Source organism: Carex rostrata, chromosome 26 (assembly GCF_964058835.1).
Source record: "Carex rostrata chromosome 26, lpCarRost1.2, whole genome shotgun sequence".
Taxonomy (NCBI): Eukaryota; Viridiplantae; Streptophyta; class Magnoliopsida; order Poales; family Cyperaceae; genus Carex; species Carex rostrata.
The window spans coordinates 7,109,278-7,135,297 of NC_135943.1; the positions used below are offsets into that span (position 1 = coordinate 7,109,278).

General features: G+C 34.9%; 2 protein-coding genes and 1 pseudogene across 5 annotated transcripts; 1 reads left to right on the plus strand and 2 right to left on the minus strand.

Annotated features, from left to right (window-relative positions):
* The first annotated feature begins 2,453 nt into the window (after positions 1-2,453).
* On the plus strand, positions 2,454-4,710 carry LOC144544589 (RAN GTPase-activating protein 1-like). Of its 2 annotated transcripts, none has more exons than XM_078293120.1 (2): positions 2,454-2,574; positions 2,758-4,710. In XM_078293120.1, exon 2 carries the CDS (start codon positions 2,765-2,767, stop codon positions 4,436-4,438), a length of 1,674 nt encoding a protein of 557 aa, XP_078149246.1. In that variant the 5' UTR covers positions 2,454-2,574; positions 2,758-2,764; the 3' UTR covers positions 4,439-4,710. The 2 variants fall into 2 exon arrangements, with proteins under 2 accessions (XP_078149246.1, XP_078149247.1); XM_078293121.1 differs by having other exon boundaries at positions 2,504-2,574; positions 2,741-4,710.
* A 2,031-nt stretch (positions 4,711-6,741) lies between these two features.
* LOC144544336 (uncharacterized) lies at positions 6,742-8,634 on the minus strand. 2 transcript variants are annotated; one of them, XM_078292823.1, is made up of 2 exons: positions 8,512-8,634; positions 6,742-7,338 (listed from the first exon to the last, which is right to left on the minus strand). In XM_078292823.1, the coding sequence occupies exon 2, from the start codon at positions 7,299-7,301 to the stop codon at positions 6,867-6,869; it is 435 nt and encodes a 144-aa protein (XP_078148949.1). In that variant the 5' UTR covers positions 7,302-7,338; positions 8,512-8,634; the 3' UTR covers positions 6,742-6,866. The 2 variants fall into 2 exon arrangements, with proteins under 2 accessions (XP_078148949.1, XP_078148950.1); XM_078292824.1 differs by having other exon boundaries at positions 8,508-8,613.
* A 694-nt stretch (positions 8,635-9,328) lies between these two features.
* On the minus strand, positions 9,329-11,733 carry LOC144544590 (RAN GTPase-activating protein 1 pseudogene; annotated as a pseudogene). Its single transcript, XR_013508265.1, has 2 exons — positions 11,526-11,733; positions 9,329-11,286 (listed from the first exon to the last, which is right to left on the minus strand). The product of XR_013508265.1 is annotated as an RAN GTPase-activating protein 1 pseudogene (transcript).
* Positions 11,734-26,020: the final 14,287 nt, after the last annotated feature.

Consider the following 26,020-nt stretch of genomic DNA (forward strand, 5'->3'; position numbering starts at 1 on the left):
GAACTTGCATAAACTAGTATTTGTAAATTATCTTTTCATCCCCTGAGTTACTTAACCTTTTTCTTTTTATTTCCATCTTCTTTCAAATATAATATCCATAGAAACGATATCAGAGCGTCACATGATAAGAAATATCAAACATAAACCCCACATTAAGATTCGATTTCTCTCTGTAGAACTGATAAATATTAATTTTGTTTCATTTGACAGAAGTGGCAAAGACAAGATAATTGCAGAGGTGAGGAATCTGTTCAAAGGGAACCATGACTTAATTCTAGGGTTTAACATATTTGTACAAGAGGAACACTGGGTGGACAAGAAGACGCTTGTGGAATATGATCGTGCCACTGATATCATTGACATTATTAAGGTTTTAACAAATACACCGTGAAAACAAACATTAATATATTGATCTTCAATTTTGTCAGATCAAGCTAATTAGGTTAACCTTTTTCACATGTAGAGTCGATTACTGCATGATCTGAACCAGGTTATGCCATTTTTAGAGGTCCTTGATGGGTACAATCTGAATGACATGACTTTTGAAGATTTCTACAAAGAGGTGAGAGTGAGATCTTACATAGAGAAACAGTGTTGGTTTTAAAAGGTTTTTGGTATGCCATCTTATTTGGGAATTAATAGACTTACTTGTAGAGGGAAAGAATAACTTCAATAAAAGAATTTAGAATAAAGTCGAAGATGAATAAAAAAGAACTTAAGTTTCAGACATTTTTTATCTTTTTAGTCAATTCTTCTCTAGTGGTAAGTTTCTTCTTCAAACATCTTCTAGAATCACCTTACCAGAATAAGTCATTTCTAGATCTGCTATCTTACACAGTATGAAGTAATATGTGTGTGCGACGGTATGTAACTAATTTTTTTTTCTTTTGGGTTAGGTCATGGTATCATTAGAGAACCATCCAAATCTATTGGATGAGCTTAGGGTTCCTATCTTGATGGCCTACTTGTCGGTGAAACCTCACCAGTAGCAAACACTCATCTCTTTGTGGTTTGGCATTAGATGTGGTATTGCTGGTACTGCTGATACTGGTATTCAGGTTTATGTTTTGAAAATATTTTGGTGCTATATTATTTTGATAGGTTGGTAGTTTTGAGAACCTTCAGTGTGTTTATATACTTGTATATATTTTGGCGGCTTTATCCTTGGTAATTCATAGATTTTGGTGTTATCTCTGATTCTCTTTATCTGGCACTGACATGTCTGAGACCTGAGTCGGAAGCAAAGCAAGAGATACATCGGTGACAAAAATATATGATCAACATATCCCATTTATTTAAGAAATTTTGTTTTGATCCGCGTACCCATTAATGTTTCTCCTGATTCAGCATTTGATAGAATTTGATTGATCTTTTGCTAGGTTTCAAATCATTGAGTTTTTCAGAAATATTATTATGTTTGTTGTAAATTTACATACAACGAACTTAAAAACAAAAATATATTTTTTCGAAAAATTAAAATTATGTATAATGAAGAACAACACAATTGGCTATATGAAAAATCTAGATAATAATTACAAAAGAGTTGCATCATTTTAAAGATGTCACCAAGGAAAAGATTAAAAAAACAAAAAAACAAAACAAATCAATAAAGACTACCAGCATTATTAACCCAATTATAATTTTAAGAATTACAAATAAAAAGATAAGATTAAAAAAACGACCACCTAATTTAATGAATAGACATGCCAGTTTATTCATTCTATCTGATTTTTTTTTTTTAATGAAAGGCTGAGAACAGCTCAAATCATTTTATAGTTGTAACCTTTTAAAAGCTTACAACTATGAGTTGATTACCTAAAATCATTCTATCTGATTTGAGTAATTCGGATCTAAATAGTAAGGAGCTATAAATATTCAAAATCTGTACTTGAATGCAACAATTAGCTACTTTGCTGTTAATTATTTTACAGAAAGTCTGGCAATATATTTAGCCATGTAAATTAGCCAACACTTTGAAGAAATTATAAGCCAATTCTTGAAATATATTTATTCAAGTGCGCTTCGTAAATGAGAAGAAAAAAGGTCTGTTAGAGATTTAGGCTTCGTAAATTCGGGCCCGTTTAGGAATAAAGTCATTGAAAAGCCCAATGGTTTCTATACAATGAAAGGAACCCATTAATTCATTACAAAATACAAATGCATAACTAAACAAAGCGGACGAGATAGTGGGGAATTGTGGCCCCCTTCTTCAGTGAGAGTAGCCTACTCCAGCACAAGAAGATGCTTTAAGGTGTCTCCATTCGAAACGACAAAAGGCGAAGTCTATTTAATTATAATGCGAATACCTGGAAATGGAGAATACGGTTGACTTGTTAATGGAGAAAAGGTTAGAGATATCTCCAGAAGGATTTCAATTTTCAAACCCCTCCCAATTCTCAAACCCCCAAAATCATAGATAGATAGATCCCACCACGTCCCAAACCCTAGTCGCCGCTCCAATCCTCTTCCTCTCTTCCGATCCCTCTTACCTCTCTTCCACACCCCTAAACCTAGTCTCTTCCCTCCTGCTCAGTTATTTGTTTACATTTGAATTGGATTTGGTGTTGAGAAAAGGTCAGTTTTTATAAATTAGTTTGCTTTATCCCTGTATATGTTAGTTATCAAATATTTTGAAGAAATTGGTTCCTGTAGTGATTACCATAGAAAACACTGTTTTAAGTTCTCTTGTAATTCTGTTTCTCAAACTGCCATTATTTATTAAGATTATAACACACTGCAGCACTTCAACTTCTACAGTTGAAGGATGAATGAAGAAATGGCCCCAAGGTCCTTCTCAATCAAGCTCTGGCCACCAAGTGCCAATACCCGCCAGGTCATTATCGACCGCATGACCAAGAACTTGTCAACTGAAACCTTCTTCTCCAAGAAATACCGTCTCTTCTCTAAGGAGGAGGCACACAGAGAGGCTGTCAGTATTGAGGAAGCCGGTTTCAAAGCCGCGGATGAACTTTCCATGAAGGAACCTGACGGTGATGGCAGCTCAGCTGTCCAGTTTTACGCCAAGGAAACCAGCCGCCTTATGATTGCAACACTAAAGCGTGGTCCAACTGAGGCCCCAGAAGTGGAAATTGAGACCACAAGGGAAGTGGAAACTGAAGTGAAAAGGGAAATGGAAATGGAAACTGATGCTGTTCTGGTCGAGAATGGCACAAGACGGGAGGGTGCCGTTTTTGATATTTCTGGTGGGAAGCGTGCGTTTATTGAGGCAGATGAGGCAAGGGAGCTTTTGAGCCCGTTAGGCCAGACTAGTAACTGGTACACTAAGATAGTGTTCAGTAACAGGAGTTTTGGCACTGAAGCAGCTCGTGTAGCGGGGCCCATTCTTGAGTCTATCAAGAATCAGCTCTTGGATGTTGACTTGTCAGATTTTGTGGCAGGTCGACCGGAAGAGGAGGCTCTAGAAGTGATGAGAATCTTCTCGCTTGCCCTTGAGGGGAGTGTTCTGAGGTATCTAAATTTATCAGACAATGCAATGGGGGAGAAGGGGGTAAGGGCATTTGAGGCCCTCTTGAGCTCACAAAAGGAGCTAGAGGAGCTTTATTTGATGAATGACGGAATTTCAGAGGAGGCTGCCAAGGCTTTGAGCGAATTAATTCCTTCAACTGATAAGTTCAAAGTTTTGCATTTTCATAACAACATGACAGGAGATGAAGGCGCGGTTGCTATTTCTGAAGTGGTCAAGAAGTCTCCTTTGTTGGAAAACTTTAGGTGCTCATCTACACGTGTTGGGGCAGAGGGTGGTATCGCATTGGCTGAAGCACTGGGTGCATGTGTCAACATGAAGAAGCTTGATTTGAGGGATAATTTGTTTGGTGTCGAGGCTGGTTTGGCACTGAGCAAAACCATAACTAAACTTACCAGCTTGAAGGAAATTTATCTAAGTTACCTTAATTTAGAGGATGAAGGGACTAAAGAGATTGTGAATGCGCTGAAGTCGGCTGTACCTGGGTTGGAGGTGCTTGAAATGGCCGGTAATGAGATCACAGCTGCAGCTGCACCAGTGGTGGTTGCATTGTTGGCTGCAACACAAAATCTTAAGAAGTTGGGTTTGTCAGAGAATGAGTTTAAGGATGAAGGTGCGATTGTGATTGCCAAGGCATTAGAAGGCCAAACTAGTCTCAAGGAGTTGGATTTGAGCAGCAACTTGATTGAAAGGGCTGGTGCGAGGGCCTTGGCAAATGCGGTGGTTAATAAAGAGGGGTTTGAGTTGTTGAACATTAATGGCAATGCCATCTCTGATGAAGGGTTGGATGAGGTGAAAGAGATATTGAAGGGCTCGGATGTGCTCGGGCCATTGGATGAGAATGATGTTGATTTGTTGGATGAAGAGAATATAGAGGGAGAAGAGGGAGAAGAGAGGGATGAGGGAGATCTTGAGTCAAAATTGGGGAATTTGAATGTTGAGTCTGAGGATTAGAGTTAGGGTTTCAATTTCATGGTGTCTTGGTCTTAATTTGTTGTATTGTCAGTTTTGTTTTTTTTCATTTCTGTTATTTGGGTTCTATTAAGAAGTCTTGTCGGACTACTGAATTTATTGCTCTGGTATTTTCTGAGCAATGCTAGATTAGATAGCTCAAATTCCTGATTTGAGTTTCTACCTTTTTCCTATAGCGGAGTTGCTTGCCCCGTCGACTTAATTATTCGAAATTAGATCTTTGAACTTAATTATGTACTTCTTTTCCACTCTTATACCATCAAGTTCTGTGAGTTGCTTGCACCGTTAACTTAATTATTGTTTTTCAACGGAATAATATTGCTTTTTTTTATTGCTGACAGAACAAAATGTGGAAAGTATATTTTTTCTATTAATGGACAGAAGTTTATATTCACCAAACAAGTGTCCAACTTATGTGGAGATGTTTTTCATCTATGGCATTGCAAAGAATATTTAACTAGCATCAAATCAAATCACGAATATTTATGAATCAAGCACAAATGTGGTAGGCTCCAGCCAGCTCCAGCATTTGGAAACACTTGGACCAGAGTTTGGATTCTGAATTGTGCCTGGTGTTTTCATTTTTGGGCTAAGGAGAGGTAAATCAGTTTATTTGTTTTTGGGAATACAGTGGGATCACGAGACTAAAAAAAAAAATTGTTTAGGTAGGAAATGATGTCAGTCAGAAACCATCTGGAATATTTATTTATTTTTATTAATGTGCTTTTGCCGAAACGCGAGCTTAGCGCATTGGGGCAAGCCCCGTCTCTCCTCTATTATGGAGAGACACATGTTCAATTCTTGCAAAAATATGTAAAAGATGCTGGAGTGTATAGGGCCTTTAATAATAAATAAATAATAATAATGAGCTTTTGCCTAGAGTTTTGGTTCATTTAAAGATTTCAGTTTTTGGTACTGCTGAAAAATATTTTTTCAGATAGCTTTTTGTGATTTTTTTTTTCAAGTCTGCATGAGCTGCTTGTCATCCATTATTTCAGGTTTTAATAGTGATGCCTTTGTCAGCAACTCGTAGGCCCTGTTGTTCAAGTAGCAAGTATGCACATGAAGAACAAAAATTGATTTGAAAATCTAAAATCTAGAAGCGCATAGAACAATAAATAACTGCAATTTGACCTACACTACAACAATCCAAAACCTATTTAGGTCAAACATCTCACCTAGGTCTGAGATTGAACTGAATCAGGTTCTGAGTTTTCTGGCGCAGACTATGTTATCGGATTCGGGCAGGGATGAAGCTCTCTGGAAGTGGAATAATCACGGAATGTTCACAGTCAACAGTGCATAAAAAGGAATGATACAGGGCCCGATTGTTAACCCGCAGGTGCATAGATTATGGTGTCTAAAGGTGTCACCGAGGATGAAGGTGTTCAGATGCCTTCTGAAACTGAATCACATACTCACTATATATAACTTGATCAGACGAGGCTGGATCCTGCCAAATAGATGTATTCTTTGCAACTTGCAAGGTGGAAGCGAGACAGTTGATCACATCTTCAATGAGTACCCTGTTACTAAGGCACTATATGATACTACCGTAGCAGCCGGGACAAATTTGGTGCTCAACACCACAGGGATACTGGTACGGTTGACTGAGATGCTGACACAAGTGGTGGTGCACTATAAGAAATCAAGATCAATTTTGCTAACCTCACAGTTTGTACTGTGGCGAGAAAGGGGGACCAGAATTTTTAGAGATTCAAATAAGGACGTACAAGAATTGGCGGGCGAAGTAATGGCTCAGTTGAAATTCACAGAGATGCCAGCATTTCATTAATCCTGGGAGCACTTCCAAACTTGGTTTCAGAGTTGTATTCTAATTTAAATTTAGGTCTCTTGTTTTTCTTTTACTTAATGGTTCTTATGTTCTGAGTTTTAAATTTTGCTTCAGCTCAACTGTTTTGACCGTTTATTTTATCTTTTCAATGGTGGTTACCAGATTTCTGTAACTGAACCTTTATTTTATAATACAAATGTGGGCATGACCCTCATTTTTAATGGTGGTTACCAGCTGTTTGGTAGCTCTCTCATGAACAGTTTTATGATTTCTAATGAAATCAGTGGTTTCAAAAAGAATAATTAATCAGCCGATACCTTCTTCTTTTTTCCATTTCCTTTACATCCATTAAACACCCAGCAGCCGAGACTATTAAAAGATAAAAAGATAGTCTACTCGGTACCAGAAACTGGTATGGTCCGATACCACTCTCATTTCCCATTACATGACTAATTTAGTGCTGGAATACAGTATGGAAGTACTTCACCACTTGTACCCAACAGCTAACTATACTCTCATATATACTAAGGCACCAAACATATAAAAATCTCAGTGTTTGATAACAACTAATTTTTAAATGCTGTCATTAAAAACACACAAATCCTAAAGAAAAATTTACATCTCCGCAGTATCCTTATCCGAAGAACTAGGTTGACCCTCATACTCCACCTTAACCCGCAAATTTGCGCAAACAACCCTGAACTTCAGCCTTATATTCTTCAACAGCTCTTGCACATTCTCATTTTCAGGCTCCATTAAGGGATAACTATCTACCAGCTTCTCCAATTGTGTAATATTCTTTCTAACCCTAGGTGTGAAAACCTCAGGATCAATCTGTATGACAGAATTCCATACATCGATAAAACCTTGATAAAACCCTAGCTCCTCTCCTAATTGAAAACCAGTTTTTAAGCCAACCTCTCTTCCTTCTTCCTTACCAGAAACCATACCATCCATGTATCCATCTTTGAAACCTTCTTGATATTGTGATTCTTCTAAAAGAACCGATTCTTCTAGAAAGTCACCAAGTTTATTAGATGTTGAATCCATTTGTAACCAAAACTAGGGGATATGTGTGAAGGTCAGCCTGCATAAAAGAAGCAGCAGATAATAGTTATTATTAAAGGCAAGGACTGATGTACAATTTATTTATTTATGGGTGGGGATCCATTGACAAAGAATTAGTTTGATAACCTTGACAACGAGAAAAAACTTAATATTTTTGAAATTTGTGCAAGTTTCACTGTTCATAAAATGTTATACATATCAAATACCGTTTATATGTGTGCATGGCTGACCACATTTAATTGATCATTGAAAATTCCTGAACATGAGCAACAGTGGTAATTGCATGTTTTAATTTACTTTCAAAATTTAAGCTTACAATTTTTACATCAAGATTTAGTTTTGGATTGTAAGTAGTAATATCATATATCCAAGTTGGTCTAGTAATTAGCTGTTCTTATTGTTATTTTTTTTATGATTACTAAAAAGAGGAGATTCTGATACCATAACTGCCTAGTGCAACAAGTGTCAGAAGTCAGAACCACTTATTCTCATTAAAGTTTTAAAATTAAATATTCAAATACAAACCATCATGACAATATCAAAAATTTCTTAAGTTAACTTCATACATTACAATATCAAAAATTTCAAAACAGAAAGGCCTTGTTATATGTAATACAAAGTTAGTGGATAAGTCTTTTGCCCCTAATCCCCTATTGAATTTGCAAAATATATATATATATATATATATATATATATATTCCAAAAGTGCACACATCATTCTTGGTAGGTCTAAATCAATATTTCGAATATTTAAATTGCATGAAAAAATGGATTGATTAATATATGAATGCTGGCCAGTGAAAACAGTAATTTAGTTGTAGCCCCAATTATCTGGAGTGAAGTAACCCAATCTTTGGGTTTTAAATTGGGACCATCCGATTTGAATGAATCTGTGATAATCTATCAGAAGTGGAGTCGCGAAGCAATCTCGAGCAACGGATTCAAATCAGACGGTCTCAATTCAGAACTCAAAGATTGGGTTACTTTAGGGGATCCGGACCCAATTATGTGTACCTTTCACTTTCAGTCACCCACCATTAAAACAACCTACCTATAATAATGACTACAGTTAACAAACTGAAACAGGCACTAATCTAATCTATTGCCAAAAAATAATTGATAGAAACTCAATCTTTTCAAACATTTCCTACATCAACGACAGAAGAAGAGAGAGATCAGACAACTCACCAACCTGAAATGAAGGAAAAGATCCTGAATTCAATTCAAGCGAGCGAGCGACACAGGAAGCAAAAGAGAAAATGCGGTGCGAGGGCATCGACAGGAGAGAAAACGGACGGTCTAGATTGTCCATAATATATCCATTCCTCAAAGTTTCTGATTTGTGGGCTGTGGCATCAACAAGAGAGAAACTGACGGTCTTGATTGTCCATAATATCTCCATTAACATCTCCAGTTCACACGGCATTGGAAATTACCAAAATACCCTCTAGAATTTACCAAATAAATTTTACAAGTTGTTCCATAGACAGTTAGACACACACACACGTGGCTATGTAGTTCTCTTTTGATTTTTAATGAAAAGTGCGAAATTGTTGCTAATGTTTGGACTCGGGAGTCGGGAGTATACAACACTTCCATGTGTAGTTTTGGATAATTATTTTGGGAGGTCTTTTTTCCCCTATTGCAAGTGCTGTTTTCATATAGTTTTGGATTATTGCACAGAGTATTGTGAAATTTGCAGCTTAACAAAGTGGAATGCTAAAGTTTGTTATGGTTCGGCCACATAAAGGTGTTATAAATCTCAGGGAAAGGAACGAGTTAGGCATTTGTTTGGTTAATATAATCTTCAGCTCATCAATAGAAAAAGTATTTTCCACTTTTTGTTCTGTTAGCACTAAACCAATATTCTTTGGGCAAAACAATAATTAGGGGGACCGAAGTGAAAAGTTATACTATGACAGCAAAACAGAAGTGCCTAAATAAGCTATAAGCACGCTCACGGTGCCAAGCAAGCAACTCCAAAACTTACTGGTATAAGAGGGAAAAACGAAGTAAACCATTTAGTTTCATAAAATGCTATTTCCACTATAGGAAAAGGTATTATTAGAAGAAACAACAGTACATAAAAGAAAGAAACTCAAATCAGGAATTTGAGCTATCTAATCTAGCATTGCTCAGAAAATACCAGAGCAATAAATTTAGTAGTCCGACAAGACTTCTTAATAGAACCCAAATAACAGAAATGAAAAAAACAAAACTGACGATACAACAAATTAAGACCAAGACACCATGAAATTGAAACCCTAACTCTAATCCTCAGACTCAACATTCAAATTCCCCAATTTTGACTCAAGATCTCCCTCGTCCCTCTCTTCTCCCTCTTCTCCCTCTATATTCTCTTCATCCAACAAATCAACATCATTCTCATCCAATGGCCCGAGCACATCCGAGCCCTTCAATATCTCTTTCACCTCATCCAACCCTTCATCAGACATGGCATTGCCGTTAATGTTCAACAACTCAAACCCCTCTTTATTAACCACCGCATTTGCCAAGGCCCTCGCACCAGCCCTTTCAATCAAGTTGCTGCTCAAATCCAACTCCTTGAGACTAGTTTGGCCTTCTAATGCTTTGGCAATCACAATCGCACCTTCATCCTTAAACTCATTCTCTGACAAACCCAACTTCTTAAGATTTTGTGTCACAGACAACAATGCAACCACCACTGGTGCAGCTGCAGCTGTGATCTCATTACCGGCCATTTCAAGCACCTCCAACCCAGGTACAGCCGACTTCAGCGCATTCACAATCTCTTTAGTCCCTTCATCCTCTAAATTAAGGTAACTAAGATAAATCTCCTTCAAGCTGGTAAGTTTAGTTATGGTTTTGCTCAGTGCCAAACCAGCCTCGACACCAAACAAATTATCCCTCAAATCAAGCTTCTTCATGTTGACACATGCACCCAGTGCTTCAGCCAATGCGATACTGCCCTCTGCCCCAACACGTGTAGATGAGCACCTAAAGTTTTCCAACAAAGGAGACTTCTTGACCACTTCCGAAATAGCAACCGCGCCTTCATCTCCTGTCATGTTGTTATGAAAATGCAAAACTTTGAACTTATCAGTTGAAGGAATTAATTCGCTCAAAGCCTTGGCAGCCTCCTCTGAAATTCCGTCATTCATCAAATAAAGCTCCTCTAGCTCCTTTTGTGAGCTCAAGAGGGCCTCAAATGCCCTTACCCCCTTCTCCCCCATTGCATTGTCTGATAAATTTAGATACCTCAGAACACTCCCCTCAAGGGCAAGCGAGAAGATTCTCATCACTTCTAGAGCCTCCTCTTCCGATCGACCTGCCACAAAATCTGACAAGTCAACATCCAAGAGCTGATTCTTGATAGACTCAAGAATGGGCCCCGCTACACGAGCTGCTTCAGTGCCAAAACTCCTGTTACTGAACACTATCTTAGTGTACCAGTTACTAGTCTGGCCTAACGGGCTCAAAAGCTCCCTTGCCTCATCTGCCTCAATAAACGCACGCTTCCCACCAGAAATGTCAAAAACAGCACCCTCCCGTCTTGTGCCATTCTCGACCAGAATAGCATCAGTTTCCATTTCCCTTTTCACTTCGGTTTCCACTGCCCTTGTGGTCTCAATTTCCACTTCTGGGACCTCAGTTGGGCCACGCTTTAGAGTTTCGATCATAAGGCGGCTGGTTTCCTTGGCGTAAAACTGGACCGCTGAGCTGCCATCACCATCAGGTTCCTTCATGAAAAGCTCGCTGGCGGCTTTGAAACCGGTTTCCTCAATTCTGACAGCCTCTCTGTGCGCCTCCTCCTTAGAGAAGAGACGGTATTTCGTGGAGAAGAAGGTTTCAGTTGACAGGTTCTTGGTCATGCGCTGCGCAATGACCTGGCGAGTGTTGTCACTTGGTGGCCAGAGCTTGATTGAGAAGGACCTTGGGGCGATTTCTTCAGCCATCCTTGAACTGTAAAAGTTGTTTGTTTTACCTGGAAATTGAAATTCTGTATTTTGTTATGATCTTCCTAAATAATGACAATTTCAGAAACAGAATCCAAGGAAAACTTGAAATTGTGTTTCCTAGGGTAAATATAACAATCCGAACTCTGATAAAATACGAGCCCAACCGAACCAGCTCATGACCTGACAAGTTTTAAAAATTGAGCAAGGCTGAGGTGTGAAATTGCAAAAAGACTCAAGGGGTGAAATTAAAAAATGAACTTGTCACCTCTTTCCGCAGGGAGCCAGAAGGAAGGAAGGAGATCGGCAGGGGGGCGGCGCGGACGGAGGCGGAGAGGAGAGGAGCAGGGGATTGAAGTGAGGTAGGTTTTAGAAGAAAGGAGAGTACGGGAGAGGTGGGAGGAGTTCTAGAAGAGAAGGAAGGTGGAAGGATCTGGACTCTGGAGACTGTAGCCGTTTGACCTCCTCACTCAGATCAGATCAGATCCGTCAACTCGAATAGATTGGGTTTGGGTGCGGTTTGAAATTTGAAACAGGAAGGAGCGGCGACTAGGGTTTCCAAGCGGACTCCAACAGCAACTGCCAATTGTCGTTAAAAGGGTTTAGGATAGGGATGAAAACGGATCAGATATTATCCGACTAAATTTGGATTAGAACAGTCTTAATAACGGATCCAAAGTGATTCGGGAGTAGGCAAGTGTATATTTCTGAATTTGAAATTTTTTTTAGATTAAATGATATTTTTTATTAGTACCTACCTCTGAATAAGAATAAAATCAGATTTAACTCATGGTTCAAAAGAAGAAAAACATGCAAAAAAAAAAAAATTAGTTCAAACTGATTTGTAAAAAAAGACGTAGTCCGGTCCACTACTCCGCTTAGAAAAAAAATCAATGATTCGTCAGGAGAAAAAAGAGGTCTTCTACTTTTGATTCGCCAAGAACAATGTTCTAAATAGCACGCTATAGCAACACAATATCGCCACTAAAGCATTTTTGAATCATAAACGCTAAGTTATGGAATAAAAATGCGCTAATTTAGCTACGACCGCTATTGCGGTAATAGCGGTCCGCAATAGCGTATATATTGTGCGTAGCACAAATAGCATACGCTATGCTACATACGTTTTTATTTAAATGCCCAAACTGAAAATTTCTTTCAAGAACCAAATTTTTTGAAGACTCGGATTGGTTTTGTTTTTAAATAGAAACATATATATAGTTTATTCCATGATAGTTAAATTATTTTGAATAGAAAAAAAAATAGTTTATACTATGATGTTTAGATTATTTTTGAAGAGAAAATGATAGATAATTTATGATATTACTAGAATATTTTTAATAGTAATTTGGACTTTGTATTGATTCAATATGAATATTATAATTTCTTAATCAATTTGGTGATGCTTATTGCTTTATGAGTCTGTAAATAATATTGATAATTTTTTAAAAAAATTCTATGTATAATAGCTTTTGTTATAACTACACTATTCACGATGGCTTTTTTTTTAGCATTTCCACGATGACGTGATAATCGTTATTTAAATCTTGATCAAGAGAAAAAAAAATATACTCTTATCAATATATATTTGGTGCATACTCCTGATCAAAATTATAAATCCGACCGTGCTATTAGCAATATGTATTGTATATTATTTTCTTAGCAATATGAAGACCGGAGACGGCGATTTGAAGATAACTTTTAGCGCCTTCTTCTTTGCTCTGTGATCATGTAAATTAATTTCATGATTTCAACACAAGAAAAATTATTATTTATTATTATAATATATGGTTATTTTCCGTTAGTTTTTTGAGAATTTATTTGTTGATAGTTTTACATTTATTTATTTCAATCAGATCATATACAATACAGGGAGCCGTGTGAAGAGGTGAAATCCCACAGCAACAAGTTTCTCTGCACAAGCAACTGCATGTTGCGCAGCAAAATGTGAGTTACTTGGGACACCCCAGATCTCCCCGAAAAGGAGGAAGCACCGTCCTCTCCAGCGCAGCATTGACAATTCACAGTTGACAAATGAAGAAGCAGACTTAGCACATACCTTGAGATATGCTCATATGCACATACTTAACTAATAACAATCTTTTACGTAATTAAAAACAATAAAATAATATAATGTTGCATATTGAAAATAACAAAAACGATAAGAAGAAACAAAATTAATTTTCAAAAAATAAAAAATTAGTCCGGACCTATTAAATAAAAAAATTAGTCTGGGCCAATAATTCTTTAAAAAATTCAAAATTCAAGAGAGCAACTGCCCCTCAACTCCTCAAGCCTTATTGAGGAAGAGACTGGGGCAGCACACTGCACACAGTTCCTTATAACTCCTACTGGACATATATAGGGGGTAACTTCCTACAGCTAACCTTCAAGGTCTTCAGGTTTAAAAAGAAGGGCAAAATAGACATTTCAACTTTAAAATAAAATCAAAGTTAAAGTTTAGCTTGACTTTTCAGATTTATTCAATACGAAGGAAATATGAAAGAATCTCAATTAAGAATATAAAAATAAGAATTTTTTTTTTTTTTTATAGAAAAATAAACAATTTAGAATGTTTCTATGGGCACACTAACAATTATTGTGGGACATATTGAGCTAAAAACTTGCCAAAAATTCTAATAGATTACGTAATCTACCGGGAATCATTTTCTTGACTTTTTTGTGATTACTCAATATATATCCGGTCATAAACTCAATATATATTACATGTAAATATATAATAATCCAAATTCCCCCAAATTCCTGAACAAATCCATGCTTGTAGATATAACAGGCTGTGGGCTTAAAAATGGAACCTCATTATAGGTGTGTTTGGGCCTAATTGGGCCTTCTTTTGAAGTGGACCGATCCATTTACGTCTTTATTCATGACTTATAAGAAGTACAATAAAATGCGACATGAAATTATAATAAAGTATCTCGTTATTTAGCAACTAACAACTAGTAACAAGCAACAAGTAACAAGCCATCTCGATACCAGCTGCGATGCGCATACTACAACGTAGCTCCTCTCTGTTTTATTAACAATTGGCGTGTCCATTTCCATCTAAGATTTAATTTTATTACTAAGAGAGTGTTAAAAGTTACAACATTAAATGTTAAGCTGCAATAAGGAGAACATATTCAGTAATATAGTTAAAGATATTTTCTTAAGAGATTTTTAAAATGGAGAAAATGCTTAAGTTGTGTAAAATTATTAAGTCAAGGTTTAAAATTTTGGACAAACTCAAGAGAAGTGGATAAAAAGAGGACTAAAAAAATAATTTTAATTTTTTTTTTAAAGAATACATGTTTGGTTATTAGCTTAAAACTCCTTAATATGCTAAGGAGTTTTAAAGCGGCTTAATCAACCCCCACCGAACATCCACTAAATGTCTAAATCAATATCAGTTCGTGTCATTTTTAAGGATTTAGTAAATTTGATGTCCCATTTGAGATAAATAGCAAGTTTATTATTAGGTTGGCTGATTAGCAGGGCCTCTTGACTGGCGAAACAAATTTACCACGTTGGTATCAGTTTTGTCACGTTACATTTCGTCACCACACGACACACCACGTTGCATGTATCAATCACGTGTCGTGACTCACATGTCGTGATTATTCTCCACTGTCTTAATTAAAGTCATATTAATGCAAATTGAACTGGTCACATCACGTCACGTGATACGTTACATGACCAGTTTTTTTAACGTTGTTTCTTAATTATAATTTATTTTATAATATTTATTTGATTCTTTTGATATATTTTGTTATTATTATTTTTAAATAATTTAAAACTTAAAAACAATAAATATATCACACTATGTAAATATAAATTTTAATCACACCACATTCAAGGACGGATCTATAATTTTTCTCAGGGAGGGGCAAAAAATAACGAATCAGATTCAAACCCATTAGCTACTCAAATATTAGATAAAAATAATGCTCTTATTTCTAATTTTAAATACTCTGACTTCTAATCCTAATTACCAATTAAAATTCAAGAAATTTATCATAATTTTAACCTTAAATTTAACATTAATTACAAATCAAAAGTTCAGAGAGGGACAAATAAAATTTCAAAGGGGATCAAAGTCGCACCGAACTTATAAATTTGTATAAAACTTCAAAATTCAAAGGGGACGCCCCTAAACTACACTGGGTCCGCCTCTGAACCACATTATGTTTTTTCTTCACTTACTGCGGCTCAGTAGAACCGAGAGCAACACAATTTCTCAATGCACCTCTGAATAAAATCTGTAGACCGCAAGGTGAGCCGAGACGTACAATGAAAAATTATATTCGTGACAGGAGTGTGTAGCACGGAAAGTTGTTTTTTTTTTTTTTTTCCTTTTTTCGTGCTTCAATGGTCAAGATTAAACAGATTGTGTAATTCCAATATTTATTAAGGATAAAGGCGTAATTAATATTATCAGTGTTTATATATGATTTAACAGTAACAGTAACAGTAACAGCTCATATCATATCATGTGCATACGCAGCCTTCAAAATCAAGTCATCCTTGCGTGCACTTTTAAATCCTCGATTCACTGCGCTCTCCATTTTGTGGCGTTCTGTGTGGTTCAATAACCAAGCAACACCATTCGAAACCGTGTTTCGGTTTGTTTGTAAATAAGCTTCTAATTTCTCCGGTTAATTAGTTTTCTTTTTCTCCAATTTTTATTTACTACCTCTTTTTAATAAGTGAACCTAACCATGCATATTTTTACTGAAATAAAATTGTGCTTCTTTTGATAATTTTAAAATATCACAACAAATTGTAAGTAAATTATTGAAGCATATCATATCACGAACAGGTAATATCCTTTGTATGAAAAATTACATACTAAAATTTCAAACAAAAGATCTCCTACGAATATTTAGGGTAAATTTCATCCGGCTCACTAAACTTTGTTATTTGTTCTGAATTAGTAACTCAAATTTAATTTGTCTCTGTGTAGCTATATTTCAAACAAATCGCGATATAACTTTTATGTTCAAAATATTAATAGAATTTGCAAATATTATTTTAAATGCTAACAAAATATATATGCTTATCTATCTCCGTATAACTTTATACTTCATTAGTTTTTTAATGGAAAAGTTATATAGTTACTTTATTGGAATTTGGGACACATGAAAATTTCAGTAGCTCGGATGAAATTAATTTGCGACAAAGTATAAAGTTTATTATTTGGGACAAATCAAACTCGAGTAATAATTAATTTGCGACAAAGTATAAAGTTTATTGAAATCGGATGAAATTTACTCAAATTTTTAGAATGCATAAATTAATTTCTTCTTTATCTAAAAAAATATATAACACGAATGAATTTAAATGAACCTGAATAAAACATCACTGTTGCACACCCAGTCGGATCCTGCCTATTTGTATTATTTAAAATCCAAATAATATACTTGCGTAATTCACTTGTCGGTGACTTACGAGTGCCCACAAATTTGTAACAAAATTTTTGAATTTCATTCGAACTTTACAAAAGATCCAACAACTAATGAATTGATATTTTCAATTATAATATATTATAATTAATTATTTTTTATTAATCATTTGATAACACTGAACTTTATAATATATTATTTTCAAATACTAAGTATTTTCATAAAATTGCTTCCTATAGATCTAAAAAAAAACCGAATAAATAGTTTAGTGATAGATAACACAGTTAGTAATAATATGATAGAAATTAGAAAACATGTAGTAGACTACTATAAGGATTTGTTGGGTACTTCAGGTTTTACTTGTGGTTATTTAGATCAACACTTTTGGAATGAGGAAGATAAACTAACTAGTTTAGAAAAATGGGAATTAGAACAATCTTTTAGTATGGATGATCTTAAAAATGCTGTTTTTGCCTCAGATCCAAATGGTGCACCAGGTCCAGATGATTTTACTTTTAAATTTTATCAATTTTTCTTGGATTTAGTTAAGGATGACCTAATGGTTCTCACACACTTCTTTTATGATAACACCTTAAATCTGAATAAGATCAATAAGTCATGTATCTGTCTTATACCCAAAAAGAAAGATGCCAATATTATAAAAAAAAATATAGACCAATTAGCTTAGTTAATTGTAGTTTTAAGATCCTATCTAAATTACTTACAAATAGATTAGAATTAGTGATGGATAGACTGATAGATCCTAATTAATATGCATTTATTAAACATAGATATATCCTAGATAATGTCATTCTAAGTCAGAAAATCCTCCACTCATGTCATACTACTAAACAGCCAGGGGTAGTAATTAAGATAGATTTTGAAAAAGCTTATGATAAAATAAATTGGGAATGTCTCTTAGAAATTTTACATGGTCGAAACTTTGGTAGTAGATGGATTCAATGGATTACAAACTGGTTGTATAGCTCCCAATCTTATATTACCATTAATGGAGAACTTAGTTCGTATTTTTATTGTAAGAGAGGAGTTAGACAAGGGGATCCCCTCTCCCCATTTCTATACATTCTGGCAACCGATACTCTTAGTAAAATATTCTTGAAAGGTAGAGTAGCTAATGTCATTAAAGGTTTAGGTCCTCAATGCATAGAAAATAGAGCAATAACCAACTGCCATTATGCAGATGATACAATTCTTTTCTTAGAGGCTCAAGAAGAGAATGTTGAATCTGCATTGTGGGCTATGTTAGCATTTGAGTCAATATCGGATATTAAGGTTAATTATGATAAAACTGAAATGTTTGATATAAATGTAGATAGAAATCAAGCTCTTAATCAGTTGTTCCGCTGCTCATGGGGCAATTTTCCCATGAAATACTTAGGTTTACCTTTGCACTATAAAAAACTTCTCATATCTGATTGGGCTTTTTTAGTGGATAAAATAGATAGTAGGTTACAACTCTGGAAGAGTAACATGTTATCCATTGGAGGCCGACTCACCCTTCTCAATTTAGTTCTTGCTGCTATACCACTCTATGCATTATCAGTGTATAGAGTCTCACTTACCGTCATAAAACTTATAGATAAAGTTAGGCAACGTTTTTTATGGCAAGGTAAGTCCAAAAAGAAAAAATATATTCTGCTTGATTGGTATACCTCTCGGCTAGCTAAAAACTTTGGTGGATTAGAAATATTAGATCTTAGATAAATGAATATTTTCCTAATACTTAAATAGTGATGGAAACTTAAAAATAATAACTATTATGGCCTTTGGAAAACTCTTATAATACACAAATATAACATATCTCATTCTAACTTTTTATCTTCATTATTGAAAATGAGTACTAGTTATACCCCTGGTGTACTCACACGGGTTAGATTTTGGCTTGACCAATGGTACCAAAATTGCTCACTAGCCATCAAATATTACTCTATGTTCTCTAAGTGTAGTAACAAATTAGTATTACTAGCTGATGTCATACATTCTCAAGGCCAAGTGTTACAATTTAGAATAAAATTAGTAGGAATAGATCATAGAGAATTGTTAGAATTACTAGCTATTATCAGTCAAACATCATTCACCTTGCCTCAAGACAAGTTAGACTAGCGATGGGAGCATTCAAGAGAGTTTTCCACTCACTCTATTTACAATATTTTGAATTTTGGAGGACACCAACCAATTAATACATTGATCTGGTGGCATCTACCTGTACCCCCTAAAATTCGCATATTCATGTGGTTAGTTTCACATAAATTTATCTTGACCAAAGACAATCTAGTCAAGAAGGGTTGGATAGGTAATACATAGTGCCAATTCTGTCCTCAGCAGGAAACAATAAACCACCTTTTCTTGACATGTAGCCTAGCACAGCAGGTCTGGTTCTGGCTAGGAAAAGTCAGGATGTAATGCATCCATGGCTCACTTGGGAAGATTTGATTAATTTTGCTTGTTTGCTTAATTCATCTGATAAAATTGGGTTCTTAGTTGTCTTAAGTGTTGTTACATGGATCATTTGGAAACATAGAAATGATTTGTGTTTTAATAATTCTCACAAAAAAACAGCTAGAAATCTGATTATGTTAATTAAATCTCTTTGCTTATATTGGACAGGTAGGCTAAAGAAGAAGCTCAAGGATGTTGTGGGTAACTGGCCTCCTATCATAGAGGATGCCATTTCCATCAATCAGTTTATGCCCATGCCACTGGTGGTGTATGAGCCTCCAGCAGCAGATATGGACCTGGAGTCGCCTTGAAGATTCTGATGACAGATGACACTTTTTGTTTTTACCATATAGTTAGTCTTAGCCCCTTACTGAGTGGCTTAGTACTCTTTAACCTGGTATACTTTTGGTCCTTAGCTTTAGTTATGATGTGGCTATTGTATGAACTATTTTCGGTTTTTGTGGCTTAAGTACTTATGATCCTTTAGTCGATATGGTTTCTATGCTGGAAAATCATACAAATCGACAAATTTTGTAATTAAAAATCAATTTCAGTCAATAAAATGAGCTTATGCCTCTTTTTCTTTTTCTTTTTTAAAAAAAAAACACTATCCCTCGGACAAGCTAAGAGCATCTACATTCCTAAAACTCAAAATGATTTCTAAATAACTGTTAACTACTTTCTAGAAATTATGATCTTCAAAGTTTCTAACTCTCACATCCCTAAAACTCATTTTAGAGTTTCTATTAAGCCACGTCAGCAACAAATTAAAAAGGAGAAACAATTTGAGCCAATCATTTGGCCAACATAGAGTTTATAAACAGTTTCTTAATAAGAAACTTTCCATAGTTTCTAAATAAGAAACTCTTCCACATCCCTGAAACTGGATTAGAAACTGCCACGTCAGATTAGAAACTCTAATAGTTTCAGGGATGTAGATGCTCTAATATCCTATCCCTATTTAATTAAATAGATTAGAACAGCTAGCCAGTATCCGATCCGTATTTAATTAATCAATTAATGGAAAGATGAAGTGCATCAAACCCAATGCTAATAAATAAAATATTTAATGCACCGAACCGGTACAGTGAAGCGTAGAATAGTAAAAAAAAAAAAAATACAGATTAAAAGGAAATAGTAAAAAAAAAAAAAGATTATGCTATTTGGATCAATATAGTAGGATAGAGTAAAATAATGCTAAATTTGCACAGTGAGAAACCGAGAATAGAGCAAAGCCAGGTGGGGCCAAGAGAGGCACATGCCGTTTTTTTTTTTTTTTTTTTTTTTTTTTAGTATTTCGTGATTTTTGAAATAAAATAACAAATATGTTGTGGTAAAAAATATCTGTAAAAGAGTTGTAATTTTATGTTAATCCAAATAATCGAAATATTATTTAGGGAAAGCTGATAATATTATTTGGTCATCATATATATATATATATATTCGTTGTTGCTTTTAGTATTTTAAAATTCGTTTTGACTTTTGAATTGCATCATATTCGGAATAACATCACTAATCCAAAAATCTTTCTTTTTTTTTTCTTTTTCTTTTCTGAGTCAAATATATTCCCAACCAGCAGTTCAATTTTTGTTTTAAAGTCGTGACAGAGACTATCAGGGGAAAAAAATAAAAAATAAAAATAAAGCACCCCGATACAGAAAAACAGAAATAAATTTAAGGCGGAGTGAGATTATTAAAAAATAAATATACTAAATTGGAATATAAAATGGAAATGGCGATTATTTGCTATTTTTTTAATTTAAGATATAAAAATTATCAGTTTATCCTTCTTGTCTAAACTTTATAATTTTTCGTCGTGGTAATTCAGCTAACAGTGTTCTAAGAAAATTATTATTATTTTTTTGTTTGGATTTCTTTTTGACGAACGAGATGGATGCTTATCAGCTTATATGAAATTGTGCGGTTGGGATCACTACCGAACAAAAACCCCTGGGCTTTATAAGTTTTTTTTATTACGGCCCAATGGGCCCATATATTATGAGGTAACAAAATATTTGTGCTTAGATCTGGCTTGTCCGATCAGAATCCAAATTAATTTGGTCCAAGATGAAATGCAAGATGCCCTTTAAAATCATGTTTAAACAGATCCGACGGTCCTAATGTAAACTCAAAATTTGAGATACTTTAGGTGATATGAATTAATGATACTCGTGCAGCCATGCTCTTAGTCTTAGACAATGAAAGTAGGCGAACTAATTAATCCAAAAATAGCTCGTATCAATTATATGACAGCTGCCGAGAAGCGAATACTGACATCTGGGGTCCACACAGTTGTTTTCATTTCCTCAGTAAGTTGTTTTTTTTTTTTTAACTCGTTACATGGTTCCACACATTACACATGGTTGTAGAGATTCATACCATCTGATTCACCTGAACTGCGATCGGCGCAAGCATCAACTATCCACGGTCGTCGACACTTCCTCTGAAATTATTCCTTTACAATAAATAAATGTACAATCCTTTTATGAGTCCGTATTCCCTGGTTCATATCCCCTGACTGACACTCTGTTAGGATGGAGAGCAGAGGAATGAAGGGGAGGTCAAATAGAAGCGAATGGAATAGAAATGAAGACTAATATATTTTTTTATTTTTTTGCATTTGAATGATTAATTAAAAATAATAATTTTTTTTCATCTTATTTATTGTTTGGTTGATTAAAATTTAGAAGGTTAATGACAAATTTGGTAGTTGATGTAGAATTGTGGTAAAAAACTTGTATGAAAATTATATTATGTATAACATAGGTTGGACATTTGTGTTATTTTTTCTAAAGTTATTTGTAACAAAATTTATTTCCATCTGCTACATCTCAAATTGGGATTTGGGAGGGAAACTAATTCTATTAATTAGAATGATACAAGGTTAAACCTTTCACTTCCAACATAATTTTGTCAATCAAATACGATTTGATGAAAAGTTTTATTTTCTTTCCATTCCCTCCCTTTCTCTACTCTCCATCCAAACAAGGGGTAAAGTAATCTAATCTTTAAGTTTTGGATCGGGACCATTCAATTTGAATCCATCGTTTGAGATTACTTTCTGATCGAATTCATCTCTCGAGTTGTGTGCGCTCTAGTTCGAATAAATTATCACAGATTCAAATCAGATAATTCCAATTTAAAACTCAAAGATTGAGTTACTTCACTGGATCTGAATTCCCTCCCCCCTCTGTCCACTCCACACACACCACCAACAAAAAAACTTAACTGAGGAGGCTGAGGTACAATATATAATATATAATGAAGGAAGAGATCATATTAATTAGATGCCTGTAGAAACTATTAGAGAGTTCGTTTTGAGATTTGTGCTAAATTAGAAGTGTCCAGATTTATATATTGCACCTCAGCCTCAGGTAATTAGGAATCCGAATTCATACTTTTACTGCCATCTGATTATTTTTTAGTATGTATTTCGTCAAGTACCTAAAGTGCAATTTACATAAACGGCCAGATTAATTCTAACTGAATCAGACTTAATTCGATTTCTAAGAAAACTGTACAAGTCCATTTTGAAATTCGTACCAGATTAAAAGGACACTTTATATTTAAAAATTGCAACTGGATATCTGGGGATTCGATTTCTGCAATTTTCGGTGTGAAGATTATAAAGTTGAATTGTTCATTTTGTTCTGAAGAAGCTTCTCGTTCATTGAATTTGGTCATGGTCCTTAAAAAAAAAAAAAAAAATAATAATAATAATAATAATAATAATAATTGGTCCTGGCTAATTTGACTCCAAATTTGGTCAAAATTATCAACGAAGAGTGTAAATTTGTAAACTGCAAAATAAAATTAAAACAAAAAAAAAATAACAAGATGATCGATATTGATCGCTGTGAGGTGGTTCTACAAAGATAATGGTCTGTGTGTATAGATTATTTATGTTTCTATCTAAATTTAATTCGGTCACAATTGCAGGCGAATTAATTCGTTGTTATCCGGTGCAGAGATAATGAAGAACTTGCTAGAATTGTCAGCTGCATGTCGCTTAATTAACCAATTAATTACTTTACTTTGCGAAACAAATTGTATCTTGGGTTCTAATTACTGTCTAAATTCAATTATCTTAACCACTTTTAATCTGAATTCTGAAGAGAATAATATGGTAAGGATATTGACAGAGCAATTTTTACTTGGTGCAGTCCATGAATCACGTGTAGCGTTTTTCTGATTCTATCAGCTGTCTGCTGCATAAAACAAAATATGCTCTGTCAATATCTTTAAATTTGCGTTTTGAGTGAGCGCACGGTACGGTTTAAGTTTCAGTACGACTAAATTTGTGATATCAGAAAAGAATCATTGTCTGTCAGGTGGAGCCCGCCAAAACTAATAGCATGCAGTCATAAATTAATGTTATGACCTGTGTAAAATTTGACGGATAGGTAGGGTAGGTGCATAACAATTTTTACAGCGTGGAGCGTGCGCAAAGAATTTAACTCATATTCGCCCCTTGGAATTACCTTTCTTTCTATAGTATTAAATAAAGGTTTGAAAATTGAAAACCAAAAGCCGACGAAAACTTTGTATATACGTCATGTATACAAATAGAAAACTTGCCGATTTATTATCAACAGCTAATCTATGCACGAAGAAATTTCATTTCATTTCATATCTATAAAGTGATACCCCTCCAGCTCCAGCTCCAGCTCCAGCTTTTGGGAAAAAGTGGAGCGAATTAGGATTCTCTGCAACCAAACAGGTGAGCCAGTTCGTGTTGCGGGCCCCTGACAAGTAAACCCTAATTGTTTTACAACGCGTTCTACATGCTCTTGAAAGTTGAAATATAATGGGAAATCCCAAGAGAATATATATAAAAAACTTGTTCAAATTCTTGGATGACCTGACCTGGCTATTGTTGATAAATCCCAAGAGCTGAAGAGCTTAGTTAGGTATTTTACTTTTAGCCGAACTTGTGTTACAGGTTGATCTAAATCGGACCGTTGATTGTTGGATGTTGACGGCTCTGATCGATGAATGCTCAAATTAATCCGTGGGGTACAATTATATGGTTGGTTATACTTGTAGTTTGGTAAGAAATCAAATAATAAATAATTGTTCTTAATTCTACTTTCAAAATTCTGATCTCAGGTAAGCTCGTATTAATAAGACGCAAAGTATTTTTCCTTGTCATAAATTTGAAGAAGAAAACTTGATTTTGGTCACTTATCCGCCGCCGCACCGCACTTGGTCTGAATCGCTCTTGAACTTTTTTGTTTTTGTATAGATTAGATTAGTTCACTAACAATAATAAAAAAAAATCAGGTGTATCTCTCTTGATTTATCGGATCCAAGTTTTTAGAGTTCAATTAGCAATCATAATGTGGAAGATGAAATTATTATTGGTATTTGTCGTTTATAGCTAGGATTAGGATCTCTGCGTCACCAATATAACAATTCAGAGATTTCTGAGCCCAAATACAATCAAGCCCGTCAATCCAAATTAAACGGTGGAGATCAAACCGGAGCCCAATTCCTCTCTCTCTATGACATTATGACTCTATCTATCCTCGCGTGGTTAATCGTCAGATTAGCACGGGTTCTGAAAACAACCTCACAATTTTCTCATCTGCGTCACCAGCTCCTTAAATCTTTCTACAAACAAGTCTCTAATTAAACTATTTTCGCCGGGTATTTGCGAAAATACACCGGCGTGGCCTTCTTCTTCAACCTTTCTTCATTTTACTCGCTCTGAAAGTTTCTGGGAGTTGTTCTTCCGAGCATGTATATATATATATACACGAGGGGTAAATCCTTGACCGTTGGATCGTAATTGAAGGAGAAGATTAATTAATTGTTTTTTGCAGCAAAAAAACAATGTAGCGTTGAGAATTGAGAAAAATATAATAGCCTTTTGTGTTGAGTCTTGTTCAACCGCAATTGACCGACATTGGACCTGAAATTTTACATTACACCCATAGAAAATATAAAATATAAAATATAACAACCTGTGTGCTATATGATTCGACCCAGACCCAATTTAAGCCCTAGGGTTTTCTCTGGTTAACGACAGGGGCTTACTGCCTTACTGGTTCCGCACTCAGTTTACCAGTTATCCAATTAATCAAACGGGACTTCAAACAAAGAAAACTGAGCCTTTTTCAGCTACATCCAATTTAAATAGCCTTCTTTTTTGGACTTGCATGAAAACATTATTTGACAAGCTAGTTTTTATATGCGCCGAAAAAAGAGTACTAATAGTTTGACAAAAATTCTGCACTAGTGTATTGATGATTTATGCATAAATATTAAGTTGCAAGTAATTTTCTTTTTCTTTTAGTGTATTCTGCACTAGTGTTTGACAAAAATTCTGATATGTGCATTTCAACACACACACACATATATTATTTTTTATTTCTACAATCTAGTGTCTGTTCTAAATAATAGTGATCAGCGTCCGTCCTCCCTCCTTTAGCAAGTAACTAATAAATTATTATTAAAGAAGAAATTATTAATGGGCGATAAATTATTACAATTGAAAATAAATCAACAAAAATTGGAGGTTGCGTCGGTCATATTCCGTACTCATTCACCCAACATGTTTGGTGCAAGGGCAAGGGCAAGGGCAAGGAAGAGAATATAAAAAAACTTGCAAGGTCACGATGGGAATTGGGAAAAATACGGTAATATTTATTCATACAATTACAAACCCCACCAATACCAATATTTTTAAGAGCCACAAAAATAATATTATTAATTTCTTATCTATTAATCGAGTGTATGTATAAAGTATAAACTAGACATTGAGTCGATTAAATTAAAGCCAATTAATCAATACCGAATTTCATGTTTCCTGCTATTTCCAAATTAAAATAATTAACAATCATAAATTAGCTAATATGATATGAGTAAGTTAGTAACCAATTAATAAACAAATTAATTT